The sequence below is a fragment of the Cheilinus undulatus genome, linkage group 16 (genome assembly GCF_018320785.1).
Source record: "Cheilinus undulatus linkage group 16, ASM1832078v1, whole genome shotgun sequence".
Classification (NCBI taxonomy): Eukaryota; Metazoa; Chordata; class Actinopteri; order Labriformes; family Labridae; genus Cheilinus; species Cheilinus undulatus.
Genome location: NC_054880.1, coordinates 19,570,841 through 19,597,749, shown reverse-complemented (window position 1 = coordinate 19,597,749; position 26,909 = coordinate 19,570,841). Strand labels below are relative to the sequence as shown.

At 37.9% G+C, this 26,909-nt stretch overlaps 1 protein-coding gene across 1 annotated transcript in view; it reads right to left on the bottom strand.

Moving 5' to 3' along the window:
* The window catches only part of tuft1b (tuftelin 1b), a 30,950-nt gene extending 4,596 nt beyond the window's left edge, over positions 1 to 26,354 (bottom strand). The window contains exons 1-8 of the mRNA XM_041808597.1: positions 26,301 to 26,354; positions 18,117 to 18,269; positions 4,828 to 4,905; positions 4,650 to 4,748; positions 4,477 to 4,551; positions 4,234 to 4,299; positions 2,184 to 2,273; positions 1,364 to 1,474 (exon numbers count right to left, since the gene is read on the bottom strand). Of these exons, the coding sequence (XP_041664531.1) occupies positions 1,364 to 1,474; positions 2,184 to 2,273; positions 4,234 to 4,299; positions 4,477 to 4,551; positions 4,650 to 4,748; positions 4,828 to 4,905; positions 18,117 to 18,269; positions 26,301 to 26,354 (726 nt within the window). The remainder of the gene's footprint in view (positions 1 to 1,363; positions 1,475 to 2,183; positions 2,274 to 4,233; positions 4,300 to 4,476; positions 4,552 to 4,649; positions 4,749 to 4,827; positions 4,906 to 18,116; positions 18,270 to 26,300) is intronic.
* Positions 26,355 to 26,909: the final 555 nt, after the last annotated feature.

The window sequence follows — 26,909 nt, the reverse complement described above, 5'->3', positions numbered from 1 at the left end:
ATTTTTAATAATATTCTTGTTAGGATGCACTTGTGGACAACCTTATGTATGCTGAAGCCTTAAAAGCTTTCAACTATACAAGTGGTAGCACTGCTCTCTCAGTGTTGACTAAATTACTATTAGCACAGGATTAGTATTACCTATGGACCTCTGTTAATTATGAATTACACCCTGATGTCATTGTTTGCTGCAGTGCTTTCGCACGGGATAATGTAAATCTGTAATGTACTTAAATGTACCGACATTTCCCAATAGAAAACATGAATTTGAAGCATGGCTGCAGAAATGAAAATATACAGTGAGTTTTTATTTCTTAAGTTCATACACAAAATATTGTGTAGATTCCATTCTGCAGGTAATATTGATTTCATGTGTTCATTGCATACTGTTAACCAGTTTCCCATAGGCATAATCGTTTCTTATCGCTGCTAATATTGAATTTTTGAGTACATCTAAAGGTCTGACTAAAAATCACAATATGTTCTGTCCATAACATTTACCTGCTGTAACAACCAAAGTTTCTACAATGGGATCAATAAAGCTCTATGAAGCTTTGTAAATAACAAAGATTTTCATCAAATATAAACCAAAGAATTGGGGCACATACAGACATATAATTGTGCTCTGCAAACAAAACAGTCCACGTCAGTGCCCCCTTTTCCTAAATTCACATCCTCGGAAGTTAAATTTTTCTTACAGTTTTTCTATCAAGACTTCTGATGTGTTTATACTTATCAGTGATAATTTCAGACTTTGCAGAGGACACGAAGCTTCATTTTTTTGGTGCATGGTGAATTCAAGTTGTAAAAAAAAAAACAAAAAACAGACTTTTTATGTTTTCTTTTGTCATTGCGCCTTTTGATTTCCTGAACTTGGTGACTCCTTCCTCTTTGGTGGTTAATAAAAGAGATCAGGGCACATTGTGTCTTAGGAACTGCAATGATGATGTTATGTAATTTACAAATGGCTCCATCTTGTCTAAATGACGCCTGAAATCTATTTTTGCTGCTCACTATTAATTTAACAAAACAACTGAAGACAGGTTAGAGCCTAAACTGTATAAATGATTCCACATTTGTGTTACTATAACTGTGTTTGTTCCACTAACCCAGTTCAAAGACTACAGCACCAGCGGCACAGTACAAGCAGATCAGCCGATGATACAAAGCGATTCTGTGTGCGGTGTCCCTACCCAACCTGGAGCGGAATGTGCTGAACGAAGGAGGATCACAAGATGAGGGATAAGACCCACAGATACACGACTGAAGGATAATGAGGATCATTAGAGGAAGCGAGTGAGTGGGTACTGAGTCAGAGCTGCAGACAGGAAACCGTGTCATGTTACTCATCTCGTGAGACAAACCTGCAGTGTCTCCCTCTCCTCCTGGTGCCTCTTCTCCATGTCCTTCAGCTGAGCGTACAGACGCCGAGTCGCCTCCCTGAGCCTTACACTCTCCTCCTGATTATCTTCGACCTGAGAGACAGAAAGTGACGTGCTCAATTAGGCTTAATCTGGCAGGGCACTTAAACCTGAGGGTAGGGTGGGGGCAAATGAACAGATGAGAGTGGCTGCTGTGTTGCAGGCTGCCTCTGTGTTTCCTGCCTAGGAAACACAGAGGGAAGAAGCTAGATGTTTGTTAAACTGTGCACAAATTATCTCTGAGTTGGCCCTCAGGTGATATACTTTCCCTAGAAAAACAACACTCTTTGCACTGCTGTGTAATCTGATACCTAGCTCACCTTTATGCCTCATATAGAGGTCAGTGTGTATGGAGAGCAACAAAACGCACATTCCCTTTCTGCTCACCCCACATCTTTGGGTGTTGTGTTACAGTAGATGTGCTGTTGTGCTGAGTCTGGTATAATGCAGGGGAAATACAATACTGCATGTGCACTCATGAGTGTGTGCATTTAGTGATCCTCTGCACTGTGTGTGGGCTTAGCTTGTCATCAGCATCAGGGAGCCTAGCATCATTTTCTCCACAGCAGTAGGCAGTTTTTTGGTGTACGTGGGAAACAGCTGGAAGGCCAGGTGTTTTCTAGTCTAAATCTAGAAGCATTTTCCGCTGGAATTTGTTTCCACAGCTTCCCATGGTTGTAGTTTAAGTAGATGAATGATCAAATCATTAGAGTGACAGCAAAAAATGGTGGATACAAGAAAAAAGGCAAAGTTATGAATTTACCTGAGTGTCTGACTCGAGGTGAATGGTGTTGCCGTTGGTGATGACTGGTTGTTTTTTGGGCATGTTGATTGTATAGCCATTGACTGGATACTGAAGGAAAGAGAAGCGGTCAGTAAGTTTGGTTGGAGGTTATTGCTTCCTTTTACACATTAAGTATACAAATATTAGTTTCACTGCAGCTTAAAAACAGAAATGTAAAGAAATTAAAGTGTCCAAAGTTAGTATTTGGAATGACTGTATTTTGTGTGAGCCAGGGTGCCTCCCTGTTGTTGAAAACTTGAAGTGTTGTTCTGTTGCCATGTTGCAATAAAAGCTAAGGCTGAACAAATACCCTAAAGTTCCTTGAGGCAAAAACCTTTGTCTAATGACTGCACGAGTTGCAGAAAAACAAGATATTGTGAGCTACCCTTCAATGTGCTCCAAAGACACAGAGGGCATCCACAGGAGCTGCAGGCTTTATTCAGATTATACACCTCATTTGTTTGGATTGAGATAAGTTTGAGAGTTAAAGTCTTATTTATAAAGAACTTCTACTAATGATTTTTCAAGTCTGTGTTTAAACTGAGTTTTGCATGCCTGTTATTGTAATATGCTTTGCAAATTTTACCTTAAAACCCCTATAAGGGACTTTAGGGCCTGGGCCACTTGGCAGGATGAATCGTCTCTTTTTTTATTCTGTCCAATACGTGACAAAAATATCATACATACATTAAACGTGTGATAAGGCAGGTACAGGTTAAGCTAAGCTGGTAAAACAGGTGCCCATTTACTGGAGCTACAGCTCTTGACATACTGACTGCAGGAATGAATCCCATTTCTGGCACCGTTTTAGAGCACTTTTTTCCCTACTCCTTCTTGATATTTCAAGTCTTCTTTTAACCGTCTTTCCAAATAAAGGCAAATAGCCCTAAGATACTTTTAGTAGTATAAAAACTTGTAAATCTTGGAAGTTTCCAGAAAATACTGTCTCCTAATCACCCCAATTTACACCAAATCCACTTCATTTTGTGACAGGCAAATACAATGACATAGAAAACAATCAGCATTCTCTCTGTTGGTTTTGTCATTAGTATTAAAGCCAAAGACATACTAATATTGCTGCTTCTATGCAAACAAGACTATTAGTGACAAGACGGATTATTTCTCTGTAGTTATTTTTAATGCTTGTAAAAGCTGGCATGGGTCCTTGTCACATGAGGCAATAAACCGCAGGCTGCATAAACGGCCTTAATTGACATTTTCAAGGCCAAAATTCAGAGTATACTGTTTAAAGACAACAGAAAACAACTTTTACTCAAACTCAAGACAATTCTGCAAAGAGCTCAGACATACCGTAAAAAAATCTGGATTATAGGGCGCACCAGTATATAAGCCTCAGTCGGTTTTTGGGGGTGTCCTTGAGGGGATAAATGTCCTCTTGAATGCAAAGTCAGCAACGTTTTGTACCATCTGCGAAGGCCATTCCGGTTTGCACCTCTGCTAACTTTAATGTCTCACAGTGCCCACAAGCGCTGGTCACTTTTGTCTACAATTAATGGGTCTTTTCAATGAAACGAGCACTTAACAAGATTTCACTACACCCCTGTTTTCTATACATGCAGGATTATGAGGGATAAAATAGGGTAAAAAGTGGTGCCAGCCCCTGACAGCCTAGTCGCTGTAGCTATGTATGTTGTGAGCAGTGAAATGGTCACTTGCAATAAACAATGAATTGGGGCAGATATTATATAATGCTGGTCTTTTTCTGTGTGTTATGAAGGCAGTTCCTCTTTGGTCATGACAGCGCATGTCTCCGCACTTTATAGAGACATATTAGTCATTGCAGTATGCAGGTCACAATAAACAGTTTTGATGAAAATCTAAGAATTAAAAGTACATTTTATACATCCGATACATGGTACAAGTTTGTCCACATAGGTCAACAAAACTAACACTAAGCTTCTATTTTAGTCTGTTTCCAGACTTATTTCAGCCCAGTGGTTCCCCAACATTTTTTCCAGGCCTCTTGCTAAAGCTGAATTTTTTTCCTCTAGGTGCAACAGTTTGGTACCTTGTTGTTGTTGCTGTTCTGCCTGGCTGCCATCTGTTCCCTCAGAGTCTTCAGACAGTACCTCACCTACCAACGAAAACACATTGCATATGAAATGAAGAGCATGTTATAGAGAAACACACCTATGTCCTTCACCTTATGTAACCCAAACAGTTCACTCACATAAACACACACTGTGTAATATATTCCACGAACAGCTGAATTTTGAGTCACTGTCAATGTTTACTGAGCTCACACACTGACCTCCTGAATCTGCGACACCTCATCAGTCAGCATCCTGACGCTCTCTGCTGTCTCAGCTCGGCCTTCAAGGTAAACCTGGATTACACAGTCAGTAAATGAGAGAGCTAGATAAGACAGAGAAGCTGGTTTACTCTACAGTCAGGCATAAGTCCAGCTCCTTAAAACATACAAACCTTTATGACTTCAACTTTGTCTTCAGTAGGTGTGATGAGCTCAGGTTTTTGCTCCTGCTCCTCTTGTTTCTGTGGCAACACCACTGCTATGCTGCTCTCCTGTATTGAGAAAAAAAGTTGAGTGAATTTCCTTTTTTTTTTAACTATAAACAAAACATTTCCCCTCTTTTATTTTCACCTTAGTGTCGTTCTGCTCGGAGGTGCAGCCAGACTGGTCCTGATCTTGCAGTGTGAGTCTAAGCCGCCTGCATGGACCCTGAAATGAAAGATGAGAGGATAAGAGGAACTAGATGAGTAAAAGGAGTGGCGGGTATTGTGAGAAAAACAACCAATGAAGAGAAAGGAGAGGCCCTCAATATGAAAGTCATCAGAGAAAAAGAGGGTGGAGCAAGAGAAGGACAGAGTATTCTGGTTGTAAAACTTCCTCACAGTGAAGATCCTCTGTGGATGCCTCACTGTTAAAACTGTAAAACCTAGCAACCACCACAGAGGAGACGTTTCCACTGAATCCTCAGGGCAGAGTCTGGTGATCATGACCAAACACCCCACAACACCCGCTGGAGAAAATGAAACCAATTCAGTCCAGAGAGGGACAGAAATACAAACACTGAAACCGTAGTGACTGATGAGTCACCCTCAAAGCAAGAAAAACAGAAATGGGATTTGGGGTTTTTCATGTTTGCTTTGACAACCTAAATCAAATATGAAGAGTCAAGTTATAAAGAGTATCTACAGACATTATTTTGGTCAACATGAACCAATAAAAGCCACGGTATATGTAATACTCATGACCAATCGCACGAGTAAGGACGGCAAGAACTTCAAAGCCAATAGGAAAAAGTTCATCCTTTCACATCTCTTTCATCCTGCTTTTTAAACTTCTCTCTATTCTATTTTATTGGCATGCATTAATTTATATTTTTTTCTATGAAATTCTTTTGGTATATACCGTGGATAATTTAGATTTTTTTTAAATAAATACATTATATAATTTTAAATCAAAGATACATTCTGAGGGATTTTTATGCCATTATTCAGAAAGGAGGACAGTGGATAGTGTCAGAAAAGCGGATGAGAGAGTGGGGGAGAAACTTGTTGGAAAGGAGCCACAGGCCAGACTCAAAATTGGGCCGTCCCAGTACATGGGGCATGCCTTAACCACTGGGCCATCTGTGCCCCATATTAATATTAATTTCAGAATGTTGAACATCCAGCTGAAGACTCATCGCAGGAGCTTTGAGTCACTTCTATTTTCTGGTATCCTCTCTCTCTTGTATTTTATTGCTAGTCTGCAGGATTTCTGAAAATAAGCAATGAGCATTAACATTGTCAATATTGGGATAACAACATGAGGAGTGATAAATAAACACAAATTTGAGTACATTTGCTCAGTAGCATGCTTTTATTCTTATTTCCTGTTTTGTTTATGTGTTTCGCAGTTCTTATGTTTGCAACACTTTCCCCTAAATCCAAATTAAATCCAAGGAGTATTTGTTCACTACCTTGCTAGTTTTGTGTGAGGGTAACTCATAGTTGGCTTAATTTTACTGCATTAAGGTGCCAACAGCTATTATACCTGCATGTTAATCCACTGGTTGAAGCTGATGATGAAGCATGCTTCCTGTTTTCTATTACATGCTTTCTTCTCTACGTATGGGGATTTGATTTATTTCAGGTCTATTCTGTTAGTAAATGCTCTTCCCTTTCTGTATTTTACTTCTTTTAAAGGCTTTGTACAGTTTATTCTTTCCAATAGTTAAGTGAATTATTTTCTCTGAAGTTTTTGAATTTTTTTTACAACAAATCTTCTCCTTTAAATGCTTAAATACTTTTGTATTTGTTTATGAGTCTCATAATTTCAAACTCTTTGATTTTACTGATGAGACAGAAAGAGCCCTGATAGTGGCAGCAGACTTCGCTGGAAGTATGTCTTGGTTGTTATGATAAGAATTACGAAATCAAATTTAACATTGTAATGCAATCCTCCAAATTTGCATCATGTAGCTGATATTCATTTACAGGCAGCTTTTAAGTACATCCAGGAAATTTTCTATTGTTGACTGATTATAAAGCTTAGAATCCAAAAACCGACAGCTCTAATTTTAAGGCGAGCTGGAGCAGACAAAAAACTAAATCAAAACAAAACAAAAACCTGATCTCTGTGTGTCACAGACAAAAAATTTGCTTTGTTGAGCCTGAAAAAGTAGACGACAGTAACTGAAAGTAAAATTGCCTGGTCCTTAAATGAAGCTAACCTTTTGGCCCAAAGAAAAGCCCAACCTTTCCCTGAAGTAAACACAAACGTGTGCTGACATCTCACATAATCCTCTGTGGCAGCAACCATTTAAGAAAGCTGAGGTACGACTTCACACAAATCGTTTTGCTTTTTCAGTGTGCAAAGAAAACAAACCGTTTAGCTCTTTGACAAAGAACTCCGGGTAAAAAGTCCAGGCACAGGTGAGTTATGTAAGACACTGATTTTTATCTTATCAGCAGCTTCAGTTAAACTTAATCCTAGTGTCTATGAGGTGTTCTGTGTTATGCTGCTTTGTCTACAGGCTCATACGTCTGTGTGTTAATATAATAGCGGTTGAAGAGCGCCTCCACCCTAAAGTGAATGCCTTAAAGATTCTAATGATATTAGAGGTCATTATTCAGGGCGGATGCCTCCTTTTTCATTTACAGAGCTGCTTTAATCATTAATTATACATTGGATGGTCAGCATTTATGAAATAAATCAAAGTAATTAGGCAAAAAGACAACCAAGAGTACAAATAAGACAATATGTGGACAGCAGAAAGGAGCAAAAAAAGTTTTCCTGCTGATTTTCAGACTGCAACTCTGCTTTAAACATTTGTCTACACATGAAAGAGTTATTATCATGAACAGAGATGATAAAGTCTGAAGTTATCCGCTGATGCAGGCGCTGCAAAGGTTTCCCATAGTTCCTTCTTGGAGCTGGTGATTGCGAAAGCCTAGAAATTCCTTTGAATGAGTATTAAAATGACTATTTTAACAGCAGAAATAACAAAATGTTAACATTCTGGCTCACAAAATTAACTTGGGATCTAGAGCCTCCATTTTTAGTGGTGCAATGTGGTGCACAATGTTGAATTTTTGCAGATAGCCAATATGACGATGTTTACCAATTCATTTTAGCCGATACTGATATTGATACCTGTATATAAATTTAGTTTGGCCTAAAACTTCAGTCCTTCAAGCACACTTTGTGAATGAACCAAGAAAAAACACTCAGCAGATGCAGGTCTCTTGATCCTCCCTAAAACTCCATTCACCTATCCGATCTCTGCAGCCAATACAGACTTATAGTTACAGCTGAAATAGTGGCTGTAAATATCGGCCAAAATCTTCATATCTGCCTATTCTTATAATTAACTTCAGAAGCAAATACCATATCTGCTGGTACTGTTACCATGCCAATAATATCGTACATCTATGTGTTTTCATTTTATTGAGACTAAGAGTTATTCTTATAAATGTTATTGTGGACAAATTTGGAAAACAGAATCTTGGACAACTACCATATAGACCTACTGTTGCTGTTTGCCAGGAGGCTTAAAGGCCTGCCCCTGCTCCATCTCTTTGCCTGTTTCTAGATGGATCAAATGTTAGGATGATATAATATTTCCATCAGCTTTAAAATGTCTCTTTTATATTAAGAAGCAGGCATCACATGATTTTGAACTGTCTGTAACTGTCAGAAGTGCATTAGCTCCTCTGTGGTTAGCAAAGTGCTTTAAATTGTCACACAGAGCTGAGATGTTCAGCTGTGGTCTTGACCGGCTCCCGATGACTGGCATCATGATGACGGCACTACCATGGTGTTAGCTGAAGTTCAGATACAGAGAAGATCTTTTCCTAAGGAAAACAGGAGTGGTTGAATGAAAAAAGTCCCGTCATTGAGCCTTAACTTTTAGGCGTCATTTAAAATACAAAAAATATCATTCTGGTTTGATGGCTTTATAACGTATTATTTCCTAGGTGTAAACTACAGGTAACGTGTTGTGCCACTAATCCATGTTTACTATCATTACAGTTGCTATTAGAGCGTTGTCATCATACAGAGCTCACAATGGGCTGAGGTATTCAGGGAACGTGTCATTGCCTCTTTATCATTCCTGCTCTGTAACCACAGGTGCTGTCCTGACAGGAGCTATTAAAGGTGTGTGAGGAGGTGGCTTTATTAAGTGAGCCAGTTCATGCCTCTCTGTACTGTGTGAGAAAATGTCTCTGCACTTAACTGTGTGACAGCAACTATTGAAGGTGACATTTAAATATGTCATGTACTCAGAGGGCTTGAGTGTGAAATATGCTGGGGCAAAAGATACATTTTTCATGTGAGTTTACCTCAAACCTCAACAAAACAAAGACACAATCTGAACAGCCATTCAGAAGACAGAATACATGCAGAACTCACATGCCAAACAAACTAAACTTACGCATATGCATTCATATTTTTAAGTTTTCTCAAGACCTTTTAAAGATCTGAGCTGATAATTTAATACCATATTTTGTGGCCAATGGACAAAAATAAGACGTGAGATTTCTTGGCAAACTGGACAGAGCTGAATTATCTGGTTTAATGCACTCTTAATGAGATGCCTATTGTTATAGGACAAAGATTTTTTGGTCATACACAACTATATTTGATCATTTCTGCATTTTAATGTCTTTTTCTATCAATAGTGATATTTATCACAACATACACAACAAGCACATACTGGAAAAAAAGAATAATTCAAATCAAATAAACTTAAGTAGAAAATAAATATTGAATAAAGACTCATCTAAGCCAAACTGCTTTCTAACATTTAAGACCACTTACATGTAAAAATATGACTTCATGGCTTTAAATTTAAAAAGTCCAATTTAAGGCATTTTAAGACTTTAAAAACCGACAGGAGCCTAGCATAAACATGTCAAAGATGAAGACTTTAAGAAAATCTCTCAGTGTGTTTAAAGAAACAGGCGTCACATCTGTTTCTCCTGCATTTTATGGACTGTGCCACAGTTTCCCCTACCTGCTAAACTTGTAAAAATACCTCTGACTGCAAAAATGTGACTCTGAAAAACACATTTTTATGAGAAAATTTCCAGCTACAACCTGTGTGACACCTGTGAGGGTTTCATAAACACATAATTTCAATATGGCTACCCTGTAAATAAGAAAAAAATCCATCTTAGACATTATGGTCAAAGATGTAAGCTATTGTGTGAGCCCTGTGTTTCAGGGGGAAAATGCCAGCAGCAGGCAAGTGCCAGAAAATCCAGAAACTTCTTTAAAACAGGCTTGTTTTATCCTTTCTGTTTGATCTGTTGCATAGTTTGTACTGTTTGAGGTCAAAACTCAGGCTGGGAAAATTAATCAAAATTTAGATTAATTCAGAATATGGTCTGCTGCAATTTTCAAATCACAGGAGGTGCAACATTACCTGAAATTTGTGTAGAAATACCAGTGTTAAACTGTTCTTGCATCAGAGATGTTATAGCCCAGTGTTTCCCAACCTGGGGTTTAGGGGGGCGCCAAAGATCTCAGGGGGGCGTGGGACCCTGTCTGCTCTGATGCTGTCAAAATTAAATTTAGATATATATATATTTCAAATTATTATAAGAAACATAATGATGATGTATTTGGGCCATTGCCACCCTAAAATATGAACAATTACGAAGGATCTGTTAATTTTTGCGAAAAAGGCCATTTTTGGGGGCGGAAAAAAAAATGAAATATATGAGATTACAAAGTTGTATTTTAGTAAACAAACTCAGAATGTAAGGCTTTTAGAAGTCAGATATTTACATGATAAACTTAAAATGTCTGTGTTTGAAAAGTCTTAAATTTTAATTTTAGAACTCTTGAATTTCAAGTTTTGAGCAACATAAATTTACAACAGTTTAAAGTAAAAAAATTTACAAGAAACCAAATTTTACAATACCAAAACTAAAAAGTTTAAAAGTTAAAAAAAAATAAAAAATCATAAATCAATGACTTTAAACCTGAATAAGACATCATGATAATGGACAGTTTATACATTGATCTTGTGTCAAGAAAAAGTGAATGTAGGCCTATTATGTCGGGGTATTCTCAATTAAAACGATTAAAATTTATGTTAGTCTTTTCTTAGTGAGTGTGTGTGTGTGTGTGTGTGTGTGTGTGTGTGGGTGTGTGTGTGTGTGTGGATTTGAGTATGGTAACACTTAATAACAATCTGTTGCATAATGGCAATCATTCAAGGGCTGGTACCACCTCCTTTTGTCTTTTGTCTTATTGTGGTAATGTTTCTCACGTTCTAGCTACTGTTGTATTGTTAGATATTATGATGCAAGATGCCTTATTGAATGATGTCCTGCTTGTTAATATTATGTTTATTTTAACAAGCAAAATGTCACGACACTATCACACTGTAAGATTGTTGCAGACCTCACAAAGAAAAGCTCCAACAATGCTGCAGCTAGAAAGGATTCTAATAATCTTCTGCTCTGTATACATGAATATTATTTTGGTATCTGATAAAACACATAAAGCTCTTGATAAATACCAGTAATTGCAAACCTGGGAGTTTGAATTTGACCTCCACCATTCTCTGTCATCATAACAGCTTTTAGTTGGAAAGTTTGATCTGAAGTTTTATTACTTTTTTATACTTTTGAATAACTGTATAGTATAGTCTGAATGTGTTAACTCCAAAGTGACACTCAGAACAGACCTGCATGTGAATGGGTGGAAACAGTTTATGGCTTTAGTCTGTGTGTGAACATGCCTGCTGTGAATCATGCTGACACTCTTGCAGTACAGTAATGTAGGGCTCAGAAAACAAAGAAGGGCAACCCGGCGTGCCACATGTGGAAAACACATTTGGTTACTTACGTAAGAGACCAGGTCTGCTCTCGCTTTGCAAGTCAAACACGGATTCATGGGTTTAGCCTGAGTGGCATTTCTTTATGTGTAATTGCGGCATCTGAAAACCATCAGAGCCGAGGCAATGACAGACGGCCTGACATTTCCCTCTGAGGAAGAAAAGGCCTGAGGGCTTCTTGAGAAGAGGATTATGGGACAGACACGCCCTGGGAGGTGTTGACTGTACACAGAGACACAATGTTCTGCATCTCACCACACGCTATTCTGCTGCATTTCTGCAAGACTCCATTGACACGTTTACATTTTTGGCTCTAAAACGCACAGAACAAGTCACAAAAAGTCATCTGGAATTTCACTGAATTACATTTTAAGATAATCATATGTCAATTTTGGTTCTCAGTGCCCTCAAATGAATCCTTAGCAGGAACCTTTTATTTAGTTCCAGATTTGTCATGTCATGCACCATGGATCTCTGGGAAGCTTCTTTCTTGTTATGCATTTTATATTTATAAAACAGCAAATTCACTGTGTTTGGGTCAAACAGCCACATAACAGTAACTGCTGCCTTTTATGTCGGCCTTGTGAGATCAGCCGCTGTGAAATCTATACCAACACAGTTTCTGCTCATTTAACATCATCACACAGTTGTGATTTTCCTCTGATGTCAAACTCAGGGTCTGAAACTGAAATGATGTAACGGCATTCTGCTACTTTTTTTTTTTTATCTTTTTTTCAACAACTAGAATGCTCATCAATTATTAGCAACTGGAACGACAGCTGACAGGGAAAATCTGAAAGGACATCAGGCCTTATTTTCAGACACAACGTGGTGATGCAATACAGTCGGATGCTTTAAGTTACGATACTATTACTCATGATATGAGGAGTTACAATAACGCAATATGAATGATTGATACAATATGATCTTATGATATGATGTGATAGGTTATGATATTTTACAATGGTACAATATGAAATGATCAATGTGATATGATACAGTACCATACGTTGATGAGAGATACCAGTGTTTCCAACAGGAAGACACTGTAGTTGGTGGTAAGGTTGGACATCCTGCAAGGGATGTGATCCCCAAGGAAATTAATGAAGTATATTGTACTCAGTCCACCCATCAATCCATCTATTTTCTGCTTATCCAAGGTAAGGTCATGGCAGCAGCAGGCAAAGACAGTCAACCCAAACATCTCTCTCCCCCACAACGTTTTCCAATTCCTCCTGAGGGATTCAAAGATGCTCCCAGCTCCCTCCAGTGAGTTCTGGGTCTGCCCTGGGTTCTCGCCTCAGTTGGATTGACCCAGAAGACCTCCATAGGGAGGCCACCAGGAGGCATCCTGATTAGATGCCTGAACCACCTCAACTGGCTCCTTTTGACATGAAAGAGCAACCGCTCAACCCTGAGATCCCTCCGGATGTCCGAGCTCCTCACCCTATCTCTAAGGCTGAGCCCAGAAACCCCCCTGAGGAATCTCATTTTGACTGCTTGTATCCACAATCTCATTCTTTCAGTCATTACCCAAAGGTCATGGCCATAGGTAAGGACTGGAACATAATAGATCGACTGGTAGATTGAAAGCTTTGCCTTGTGGCTAAGTTCACTCTTCACAGAAACAGTACGATACAGCCTGAACAAGACCTCGAGATACTTGAACTCCTTCACTTAGGGCAAAAACTCACTACCCACCCGAAGGGAGAAATCCACTAATTTTTCAGAGGACCATGGCCTCATGTTCTCATAAAAATCTCATAAAAATCTCTGCAGGTTCAGTGCACAGTGATGTCTGCGAGTCTGCTTGTCTTCCTCACTCCTCTTTATTGATAACATGAGCCAGGTCTGTTATAGATGCTTCTGTCTGTCTAATTGTGATCTCATCTGGACAGATTTCTGTCACTAAAACAACTCAATATATTTGTTTAAACCTTGATAATAAAATCCTATTTATTAGAAAAGTGTCCATGAATGAGACTATGAATACAGATAATTGAACCAGCTCAGATTGGCTAGGCTGGTATTTTTGGGTCGTGTTCATACAGGATCCTATAGACATGCACTTATGGAGAGATGATGAGTTTTAAGACATTTTGACACAAGGCAGAATACATGACCTTAGTGTGACAAGGGCACTTTTTTCATAAGGCACTTTTTTCAGAGGAGTGTATACATTAAAAATGTGTCTAAATAGCACAGAAACATTAAAAACTTATGCTGCTGAAATGTTGCCTTTGTTGCCTGATGCTAGTCCAGGTGTGCCATTGGAGTCTGAACAACTATATAACTGAAGATACTTTAATGTATGTTAAAGAGGCTATTTTGCATAGATATGAACATGTTGTGCCTTGAGATTTTGGCTTGATCTTAGGTATGCCTTGAGCAAAATAAGTTTGAAAACCTCTCATTCAAACTATATGCAGGAGTTGGCCTGCAATTTTGGATTATAGAAATTAAGAAATTACTCATAATTGGGTTCCTAGGACTTTGCATGGTAACAAAACAGGTGCTGACCTTGTTTTCAAAGAAGAGTCTTGAAGCTCTGACCTAAATCAACAAACACTGTTGAGCAACAGCTCAAAAAAGTGACTATGGAAGAATGAGAGGTTGATGATGAACCACTCCCACTGAAAGTGCTCATTAGGTGTCATTAGGGCCAAATAGTCCACGCAACTGATCTTATTCCAAGGTTAAATTACACCTTGAATCATGGCATACCTCTCAGGCCTTGGCTGTTCAGTTAAAACACGAGACAGGCTAAACTGTTAACTTTAAATCAGTATAATGACAAAAAACTTCCACAAACCCAAGTCAGTAATGTGTTCAATGATAAATACATATAACTTAAACGCCATCTGCTTCGTTTCATAATCTTCCTTTGGTGCACAGACAAGTGCAAACTAGAAATACAGTCATATATAATGTGATTAGCCCTTTTATCTGCTGTAACAGTGAAATAACTTTGTGCCTCCAGTTGAAGCCAAGGGGGAAAACATCTTAGAGCCGCTCCGCCAGGCTTGTCTGTGCAGCTTAAGAAACGCTTAATTTCCATTTTCCATGAGTAGTTACCTTAAAGTTTCTTAGAAAGACAGAAAAAACAAAGGCTGCAAGATTAAGTGTGATTAATGGTGTTTCCTGTATCTCTTCAATGAGATGAGCACTATACTGACATATAAAATCATTTACTGAAGTGATTATTCTCTTCTCAAATTGCTATAGAGATCATATCAGCATTAGTGAATTATGGTGTTTAGCTGGAAGCTTACATGATTGATGTTCCTCTGTGCTATAGATCCACATTATTCAGATTCTCATGACCTCTGTGAGATCAGGAACAAATACGTAATACTGCTAAATTCTTGGGAAACTTTTTTTTCTCTTGAGGATTGTCAAAATGTCCAATATTTAAAATACTCATCACTGCATGCTTTTAAACAAATTGCATTATTTTGATGATGAATAGTATTGAAAAGTGCTGTTAAAATATCATTTAAGAAGCCCTCTGGAGAAACAACTGAGCCCTCATCCTTTCCGTTGGGCACAAGTATCTTTTGTCTACTTCAAAATAAGAAACCTCATCTATTCATAGTGCGTAGGAAGGGAATGAATCCAGCAAAATTACAAGCAAGCTCCAATACGTTATTTTGATTGCAGAAATTTGCTGGCGTGTTTTGGTCAGAAATGCTGCCGGTCTTTTTGAGCAATGAAGGAGGTGTGAGGGGGAAAATGATCTTGTGGTTTGGTCGCGTCTCACGCAGAGGCTGATGTCCTGGATCAGCCTAGGTTCAAACGTGACCTGTGGCTCCTTTCCTGCACGTCATTCCCCAGGTAATTCCCCATTTTCCTCCTCTATGCACTGTCCAATAAAGGGCAATAAATTTAGAAAATATATATATAATTAGAAACATTACAGATTATTTGGGAGCTGAGGACTTCTATTTTTGCTGATATGTTGCCAAAAATGAAGCTCAGTGAGTATTAGTCCATACAGGACATGGTAGTCACACTCCCTGCCATAAAAAGCCAGCTGATCCCAATTATTGCATCCCAACTCCCACTGTCAATCACTGCTCTTTCTTTCCACACAGCAGTACATTTAAATACAACTTAATTCTCACTAATCACTGTTTGCATTAATGATGATGCACCACACTGCTGCTGCTGCATCCAAGCCTCCTTCTTTATAGCTTAACACTTGTTGCACCCGCATATTCAGATTCATGCTACTATGGATTAATTGCTTTTGAACTCATTTTATTGTGTTCAATATGTTTGTCACACATGTATATATCCATATGGGGGGGGGTTCTAGCTGTGCTGTGTGGAAAGTCAAAGTCTTCTCCACCAAATAAAGCTGTTTATCCATTTTGTAATAAAATGGTTAAATGAATGGAGTGTTTCTGACTGAACTAATATCAATATCGTTAAAGTTTTACTCACATCAGCGTATAAAATTCTGGTATTGTGACAACCCTGACAGGTAGTAAGTAAGGCCTTTTGTGTTGTTTTTAATGGCATGTTCTTATTGACATGATAAGAAAAGAAGTTTAACTGAGCAGCTCAAGCTGGGAAATGTGAACCCCATTAGGTAGATCAAAGTCTAACATGATAAATTTACAGCACACCGTTACTCTGAAGCGTTCATTTTCATTATCAATTAATTTACATGCACATGATAAAAGATTTCCTCTCTTAAATGGTAAAACATATCCATCATAGTATCCTAAAATCCAAGGTTACTTCTACATTTGCTTACATGGTCCAGCCATGAGCCACAAAAAAAATGCTTTCTTCTATAAAATACAAAGAGAAGCAGAAACTCAGATTAAGAGGAGGAAATAAGATAATTTTGAGCATCTTGTTAAGAAAAATGCTTCAACAATTTCCTCTTGTATCCAAACACAAGTATGCGTGCCTCTTTAATTGGTGTAATTCTCTAAAACACTGGGATTTAATACTGAGTAAAGTTTGCCTAATCAAAGACAGTAGTAGCTCCGAGTAGAGTTCAGAAAAATGTAGTTTGAACAAGAGCAGAGCAGAGAAGACCTCAGTTATATAACATGGTGGAGCTGTGGCTCTCAAGTGGACTGCAGAGCTGTTTTCAGTGGGTTGTGGAAAAAAAAGCCTGGAAAAAAATCCGTGGCAAAAAATCTATGATGTAAGGAAACCCTACGTGGCCACACATACATTTATTTTTTCAGTTTTACTGTGAGAATGAGGAGATTTTGGTTGCTTTTCTCAGTATGTTGGAGCTACTTTTTCCTTAAAATGCCTTCATTTCTGTAGTTATCTAGAAAACAATCTAAACATATGACATTGCAGGGAATGGATTCAGGTAAAATGTATGAATGTCCCTCTATGCCCTCTGTAATGATGCACTTTTAAAACTACTGTAAGACCAAACTGCAACATTTTTGATTATTTGATATTTGTCACATATTTGGGTGTTGATTTCTCATCAGGAGGGTGGTGGTGTGTCCTGAGTCAGGTGAGAATCACTGTAGAAGAGAACGTGATAAAGATGACACAACGTCTCGTCTCTTACAGTGAGACATTTAGAAAAGAAAGCAACAACACGTCACGTCACATCACATCACTTACACTGGCTTTTAGCCACAAATCGGATCAATGTGTGTCATGTTTACTGCTATGGAGATGACATTTGTGCTTCAACAAGAATTTGAGTATCTTCATTTAGTGATTGATCTCACACAATCAAAACAAGACCTGTCCATCCCAGTTATGGAGGTATGGTTAACTCTATGGCTGTTTTATTGCTGGCATCTGTCTTTAGTGTCTGAAATCAGATTACAGTACTTCTCTGAAGGCTGAGATCAAATTTATGAACATCCAGAGGTCGTGCTTTAACTCTTGCAACAACACCTGTATCCAAACTCACATACTAGTGCCAACAGAGATCACAGCAAAGTGTGAAATCCATCCATCTCTAAATGCAGTCATAACAAAGTTAATTTATCACCAAGTGATGTAACTACAGACTCTCTGAATGATAAGAAGCACCATAAAGCAAATAAAACAGCAAAGTAACCTGTTGATAAATCAGCGCATCTGACTTCAAACATCACATGCCACACAGTAATTATCTTCTCCAGTGTGATTAATGCCAACGGTATGTGTTACCAACACCACAAAACAGATACACGTCTCATACCAACAAGGACGTGACCAATGGGACGATGCTCTAAAACATTTGAAGCCAATTTTGTCTGACAAATTTGAAAGCAGTGTTTGCATTAAAGTGGACTGTTTCAGACTAAATATCTTAAGGATGAACTTGCAAAAATTTTAATCCAAAAGAAATGTTTTTGTGTACTGACTTGCAAATAAATGCCTCTTAAATAAAAAAAATCTCTCTCTTGACTAGTTTAATTTATGTTTTTATTTTTGTCCCTTTGTTTGACATATGAGAAGTTCACTTTGATGACATAACCAAATGAATCATAACACCCAACACTCAAAAATCAGACAAAACTATGAACTACATCTACCATCTTGCACTTTACCTTGTTCTGACCCACAATAAAACCCTTAGCTCTCCCTTAAAAAGGATCTCTCTGATATCTACCTGGGCAGACGAGGCAGCGTGGGACCTTTCCTGGTGATGTTCATGCAGCTGTGATCCACATTGGCTCTGCGTGTGACTAAGTGCGTGGGAAGCTTGGCTGTCTCGCCTTACATGGTTGGGTGAGGCCCCCGCCAGCTGCCCAACCCTTTTCTCCTCCAGTCACAGAGCTGCAGCGCCAATGTGGGGAGGCATATGGCCGCTAGCCTCCCCTGCAGGACTACAGCGCTAAATACACAATAGAAAAAAATGAAGGGAACATTTCTCTTATGTCCTAAGAGTTCTGTACAAAGAACTGAATCCAAACTGTACAGCATATTGATATTTGCATTTTCAGGCTGAACTGTCACTTTGTCTCCCTTTTTTATCTAAATTGCTGAAAGAAATGAAAATTTGGGCAACAATCTAAATGTAAATGTAAATGAGTAACCAGGTTAAAATAATATGCAGCTCAAGTGTCTAAAGAAACGGTCACACAGTATATAACTAACTCAGGACAATAAGTGACTAACAGATAAACCAGGGGGATGAAAAGGGCTTCATTTATCAGGCTCTTGGTGACATTGGTAGTTAGCAGTGCTCTGAGGAATGTGTGGTGACTTATGTAACAAAGCACAGCGTCTTTATATAACAGGAGTGTTTACAGCGTAAACTAAACTGTGCAAACATAACACAAATGTCAAACACCAGACATGATCATGTTTGTGTAAGACTGACTATTAAATGTTTTATAGGTTTAAGTTTATGAGCTACACATCTACCATTACAGCGAGCTTCATGCTAACAGCACATCAGTCAGCACATGATTTTTAAAGTGTAGGTAAAGCTGATAAACAACTCTGACAAATGAAAACAACTACTTTGAAAAAGGAAAAAGTTTTCTGATCGACACTTGACCTGTGGGTGTCAAAAATACATTTTGACATGTTGAAATGTTAATTTAAGATATCTGTGAAACCATTTTTACACGTTACAAATATATTTGTACACGTTACAAATATATTTGTACATGTCATTTGCAGATATCTTTAATTGAATTTTTACTCATAAGAATCATTATTACAGATATCTACAATTGAATTTCCACATGTTGAAAAGGGATTGTTACTAGTGGAAATGTAATTTCAGATATGTGGGCGGGACAATGACGTCATTTCGGATATGTGGGCGGGACAATACTCAAATTACCATTTTTATTATGGATATGTAGCCTAATTACCATATTATTTGAAGATATCTACAATGGCATTTTTACATGTGGAAATTCCATTTTTGATATCAACAGTTCAATTTTGACATGTCAAAAAGGAAAATTGTAGATATCTCTAATATAATTATTACATGTAAGAATGTAATTACAGATATCTGAAATGGGTTCAGGTCAAGATATCAATAATGTAATTTCCACATGTAAGAATTGCATTTTAGATATCTAGAATTAATTTATGATCTCTGTAATGTTAGAACAATTGTAGATATCATAAATGAACTTTGTCACTAGTAAGAATAGAATCGTTGATACCAAGAATTAACATTTTTACTAGTGAGAACTGAGTTGAAGATATCATGAATTAGAATTGCGACATGTCAAAATGTCATAATGGATATGTCAACTTTGAATTACAACGTGTAAAAATTGAATCACAAACATCTGTAATTCAATTTGAATCGAAGTCAATGGCACAATTTGACTTGTTGTAATTAAGTTACAGATATCTACAATGAGCATTTCCACTAGTGAAAAATGAATTGTACATATCTTTAATTAGAATTACTAGTGAAAATTTCATTGTGGATATGTTGGCTTGGAATTCTAACATGTCAATAAGCAATTATTGATATCTACTATTGCTATTACTGCGAATACTTAAATGGCTTGCCATATATTGATTATTTCTTTATCTGTGTATGATTGCTTGTCATCTTTGCCACAGAATCAGTGTCAGATAAAAATGTTGGCAAGTAGACTAAAACCACATTTGATTTCAATGTCTACCAAAAGGATTAAGAGTGAGTATGATTATTAAAATGAAGCAGGATGCTTTTCTTGGTTTGAGGGGATGTTTTCTTTAAATTTGAGAACACTGGTTACAAATAAGCAATATGTAAGAAAAAAATATTTTGTTTACAGCCTTCCTGTTGCTACAGCCTTGTTCTCCTTAAATTGCGCTGATTTTTTCAGTATTTTTGCAAGATTGATCTACTTGATGACAGATATGGGATCTGGCAAATCCATTGGCTTTACATGGTTAGGGAAGTCAAGCAACTTTTTACTTACTTCAACTTCATTTGCAGATCTTCTTCATACCCATGAAGCCCAGTTTGACTCTATTCTTTTAGTTTGATCAGCTATTAACACAACATAAGGTTAGCAGCAGCTAGTTTGCTGTTCAGCAAGTGGCTCAGCTACTTTCCTTTGGGTCAATCTGGAATCAAGCAGGCCTCAGCAGAAAGTGCAGGCCACTATTTTTGGAAAAATCCAAAAAAATCAAGCACCAATACACACAAGAATTACAGACTGATACGCACAGGAAATGAGTCGAACAGTTGAAACAGATTATTCCAAGGTTGTTATGTGAACATTCCACTGCCTGAGAAATATATTCTGACTAACATTTAGGGGTGAATACAACTTCAATCTTGCACATCCTCCCTTTTGTCACCTTTTTCCACAAAAAAGTTTTCCAAAACACGCAGGTGTGTGCAAAACACCCTGTTATTTAACTAGTTATATTTGTAGATAATCATCCCCTTGTTGATCTGTGAGCAGTGCAAACATGACATTTAACAATATAGTTGACATAGAAAAGCCTAAGAGCGGATCTCTCTTTGAAACCGTTTAAGTATACAGTACATCTGTCAAAAAGCCACAACACTACAGCTAAGCTAGCTTAATTATATACCTGCCTAGACATTTTTTCCTCTTGCTCTTCTTGTTCTCACGCTATGAGCACAACTAACCCACATTTGACTTGGCAGGATCAGGCAAAAACAATTAAACTTCTGAATGTGCTTAAAGCAGATAAAATAGGTTTTTAAAAGAAAGCACATTTCAAATAATGGCTCATGTTCAAAGACAGATTAAAGGGATCCACAAAAAAGATAGAAACCCCCACTGAACAGCCAGGGGGCAGCTTCATAGTGTCAGTCTGAGTGTCATTGTCATGAAAAAGGACCAGATTTTGAGTAGTAGTCTGATCAGGTCCACTTACAGACACTTTCTTTACTGTTACAGTGGAGGACAGAAACAAAACATATAATCCACACTATAAAGCCAGGAAAAGTCCTGACATGACTCCTCTAATCATTTATTCACTTTGTTTAATCATCATTTGAGCTGATCAAAACTGTCAGTCGCGGAAAATTTATTTGCATCGTTTTAGTCTGGGCATGACTTTATTTCTTCACTTCCTGCCATGCAAAAGATCTGTTCATTCATGCCAAAATCTTGACGCATCTGGGTCATTATGACAGGACCATTTATCCACATAGTTCAGACCACTGCCTTCCTTTAACCCTGATAAAACATTATGAAATGCTGACCTTTCATTTGCCAAACTCCTATTCATTTCTCTTCAGTAATAGGTCTGTAAACCTTGGTGTTTACAAGGAAGTTTGTAATGACATCACTGTTACAAACCATGAGGAGGTTTAGCCACAAAGGATCACATGTAATAGAGTCATACAAATACCACTGAAATAAGGAAAACATTCTCTGACTTCTGGTGAAAGAGGACACTTCTATTTAACTACCCAACCAAACAAGTCTTGGCTCTTTTTTAACGATCCTTTGGAAGTTCTTGAGAACAAAACATTTCAAAATATCAATCAATTCTTTTCGCAGTGAACCCTGAACATACTGAGTGTGTCAGTGTCACAATTACTTTGGCATATCAAAACACAGCTGGAGGGCAGAATAACTGAATTAATTTCAAATGGTGGTTGAAGTGAAGTGCCAGGACTCTGCTTGTTCCAACTAGAGTATGTATAATAAAATGAGTAATACATCTCAGTCTCCTCCAACTGTACAAAATTGAAGCCAAAATAGCCCTTTTGATTAGCATCAACAAACGTGTGCGTATTCAGGCAAAGTGAACATCAGCACTGCTGTGATTCAGTCTTAATCCATTTAAATATGGATGCAGCTCGTACTCTACGTTTATTTCCTGTTCCAGTGTTGTGTCGCGCAACTTAGCTAACAGATCAAACCAGAGCAGCAAAACACAACCAGGAAGAATAATTAGGAAAATGGCAGAACTTCACGAGAGTTTTTTGAGGAAATTTTGCCGAACATTGTGTGAGTTAATAGAAACTGCAAACATATCTATGATGTTAACTAGCCTGGGCACGGAGACAGACAACTACAACAGCTGAGGGCAGGACTGACAGAGCAGCAACGAAGGAGTTATGGGAAAACTGTTTCCTCCAGTGGATCAACCCCAAGGTAAGGGAAGGGCGAGAATGTGGGCTGTGATGGTTGTATCTATTTTTGAGCTTTGAGGCTCAAGACCTTAGGCTGAATGCTAAAGATTATTATACTAACTTAAACTTAAGTATGACAAAGCTTTTAAACAATGGCTCAACTAATAAATTATATAAAAGTAAAAAAAACAAACACTATATATCACAAATTTTTGCCTCACTAATTCCACTAGTTACACAACTTCACAGAAACTGATCTTTTAGGGAAGCAACCCAAACATTATCCTCTACTGTCACTCCAATGTTTGCAGCCATGATTACCACTGAGTAGCTGGAGAATTTCAAGAACATTTCTGAACACGTTTTTATGCCGATCACACCAAACAGGCTTCTTGTAATCCTGACAATAATTATTCTCTTAGCTTGGTTAAAATGACCAACTTTAAAAAATACAAAACACTTACAGAAAGTGACAGCTTACAGTGATGTGGATATACCTGTTCACTTACAGCTATAGGTAGCTGGTTAGTACTCTATGCTTTAACCCATGCTATGTTTTGACTTTCACCCTGGCGAGTGTACATGGGGAAGGATCCTCCACTTCTGAGACATCGCCAAAGCGAACCTCTGGAAGGGGCTTTAAAGGTCATATATTTTACCCCTTCAAGACAAGGTCTTGGAGGTTCCCAAAATATACCTGTGAAGTTTGCTGCTGAAAAAACACTCCAGTACTGGATTTTTGCGTGTCTAAAAACCTTTCTGTTTCAGCCCTGTTTAGAACAAGCCGTTTCATTCTGTTAAACTGTGTTTGCCATATGATGTTAACTTGCGTTGCTTTCAAAGGATGGGAGAACTATGGGAGAAAATGCTGGTCCTTCAGCTCCATGTAGTCGTCAACAGCCGCCTTTTGTCCTCCAGGCCGCACCAGGCTGAAAGCTATGGAAAACTAATGAAAAAGAAACTTCTTGGAAAAATGAGAACATAAATCAGGGTAATAATGTCTGTAGACAGAGAACCAAAAAGAATTTGAGTTCGACAAAAATGTGTTTGATGTGTTTATGGTTGTATAATTTGAACCCTGTCCCATATGTTAACATGAATGAGGCAGGGTTTATGACCTATACTGCAGCCAGTCTCTTAACATTATGGCTTTACTTTCAGGTTACTGTTGTGCCATCCACCTTATTGTTCAGTCTAGGCATTGACCATCAGATCACGTTTACTGAGTTGGTTAGAGGTGGTAGAGTTATGAATCCTGCAGCACACAAAGAACAGAAGCACCTCACAGCAGACCTTGATCTTGTATTCTCTGTTGGCCAGTAAAGGTGTGAACTCGCCTCAGGTTTACTGAAATTTTAAACCAGTTTCTGTTGTAAATGTCAAATCCCAGGACACTATAGGGTCTGCTTTCAATCCTTGTGTCTTTGAAATCTAGCACTGACATCCACATTACAACCTTGTCTCTGTTCTAGAAAAGAGAATTCTCCCTCAAATTTCCAACAATGTTAAAGTTGTATGGCTCCAACCTATCTATCCAGCATTTTACAAGTTAAAGTTGAGGGCAGTGCCCTAATCTGGGGAAGGTTCCAGAGAAAATGCCATGCACACAATGACAAATACAGGCTCTCTAGGTGAAAACTAATGATAAACATACAACAAGTGGTGTGCAAATTATGTAACAAAGGCAGTCACAGTGACTTATGCCACTTCTTTGGTTTCTGCCAACATACTTTTTATCGCTCTAAAAAGATGTGGAGTATCAAAAAGTCTGTTTGAACTGAAGGATTCAAGCAGGTCCTCCCAGAGGATTTAGATACATAAAGAGTAATGAAATGTTACTATAAACAGCTTAATATAAAAGACTTGATGATGACCCAATCTGGCCTACATTGCATACCATGAGACTGATATACTGCAGCCCTAGGCTCTGTCAGGTTTATAGCTCAGTTATAACTTTGGCTGTTTGCCCTGACCATAAGAACATTTAATGTGCTTCAGGACAACATTTAAGTTCATGGCTTTCTCCCATGCATATGCAAGAGTGTTTTCTCATGTAACTGCTATCACGTGTGCCATGATATAAAAATATGCATTCAAATCTAAAGAAGTAAACTGTTGTGCTACAGTTCACAATCATCGATAAAAAGGTAAATTTTCCCACACTGATCTCATCATATTGACTGAAACCAGCGATGTCCATGATTTACAATAAAGGTATGGTATTAATAAAAATGGAACTATTTTGATATCAAGGTAACAGTTTGATAATTTCACATTTATTTATCTGATCATTTGTAATTATCATTGTCCTGAGGAAATACTTAAGATAAGGTTTGGTATTGCTGGTGCTGTTGTTTACAGTATTTATCGAGGCTTAGTTTTCTCAGAGTTGGTGACACTGGCACCAAGTTACATCTTTATTAATGGCAAGTAAGATGGGATGGGTAGGTACCTGGAAGGGTGAATGCTTTTTTTTTACCAGGAAGGCAAGAGCCGGGAGTACGCCACAAGAACAGCAAACTGTTTGAAAGAGAGGCTTGTCGTATCAACACAAAACCGTAGATCCATTATCCTTGTGCCACAGTGGTCAGTTTGAGTTTAAATTTTGTGTTTGTGGCTTGGCTTTTATTTGTAAATATGACTTTAATTCTAAAGCTGCTTCTCAAAGTGTGGGGTTACTCCAGCTGGGCCACGAGAGGCCCTTTACCTTATACAAAAATGTAAATCTAATTTTGAAAATTAAAATCAAGTTTTAAATGATCAAAAAAACTTGTTTATATGTTCAAATGTTTTTAAAAGCCCGTGGTGTACAATAACAAAGCCAGAAGATTTAACCTACGTGTCATTTTCAAAATGTATTTCGTCTGATGTACAAAACTGGTGTCATGGTTTGACTGGGGCTGGATAAACTGATGACCAATAACCATTTTACTATGCATTATTATAGTACAACTATTAGCACAACTATGAAAGGGTTTATGGAGTCAAAATGTACACATTCAGAGATTAATATTGAAAAAGAAAATACAGGTGAATTCGCAAATCTGTTTCAACAAAATAAAAGCTATTGGCTCGATTACTGTATTAATGACAATGCCAACGCTCTTCTGTGGTGTCAATGTCTCTGAAACTAAGCATGTGCTTTGAAAACCCTCCATCTATGAAATAAAAAAACAAGCAGGTAAATACTGTGGACCTGTGTTATGGTTGAATGAAGGATTTGGTAGTCCCCTTAAGATTTTTAGGTCTCAAATTTGGGCCGTATGGCACTTAAGTTTGAGAAAAATTGTTAAAAAAAAAAATTAAGAACCTTTGGTACTTTTCAAAGTATCAAATTTTAAACAAAGAGTGCTTCAGCTGAAACACGTGAATCAAAAAGTATTGAGTTCTTATTTTGAAAACCTTAGAGTGAACTTAATTGTAGCCTGTCTTTTAAATTTTTGCTTTACTTGTTCCTCCTAAATTTAGTCAGTGATTTAAGCCTATGTCCTGCGCAAAAAATAAAAATAAAAAATCAGAACAAATTTTTAAAAATGAAATTTGTCATTTATTTTCTTCCTTAGCTAGCTTAAAACTAGCACGTGCCAATACTCCAAGCTACGGTTTTCTATCATAACACAAAAAAATCTCCTTATTTAATGGCGTCTTCCCAGAAGTACCCAACAGCCATGAAAAGAGACAGTATCAACAGAAACACAACACTGAATAGCATTTAAACGTCTATACTGACTTTTTCGTCTTTACAAAGTTAGATTCCTCACTCACGTGAGCCCGGGCTTCCTCTCCCCTCCTCACCGTCCGCGCCTCGTCCCCGTTCATCTTTTCATACACAGTCCGAAAAGTGAAGCCCAGACAAAACACGACAAAGAAATGTTCGAGGTCCTAAGTCTCCACCGTTAGAGCTCTAACGTTACATGCCTTCTCCTCGGCAAATACAGTTAAAAAATGTACAAGAGCCGTAGACTCAGGGTGAGCAGACACCTGAGAGCTCTCCCTTTTCCTTGTCTGCGCTGAAAGTGTCTGAGTCTGTCCAGGTGGTAAAACTGTGGCGTGCAGGTGTTCAACACGCCCGCGCCTCATTTAAATGGAATGTTCTGAGGCAGGGACCATGACTCAGTTTACACAGCTTAGTTAGTTCATCACAAATTAAGCAATTTCAAGTTATTGCACACACCTTTTTTATTTCAAAGACACATTTCTTAAATCTCCACAACCATTTAGTCAAATTTGTATTGAATAAGGACATACCCTAAGGGATCGTGTTGTGACATAGGCTAGATTTCAACACATAATGTATTAGTGTAAATTAAATCTTTGCTTTATTTTTCTATTTTATCTATTATTCTTTGCTGATCTTATCCTGTTTATGCTGAT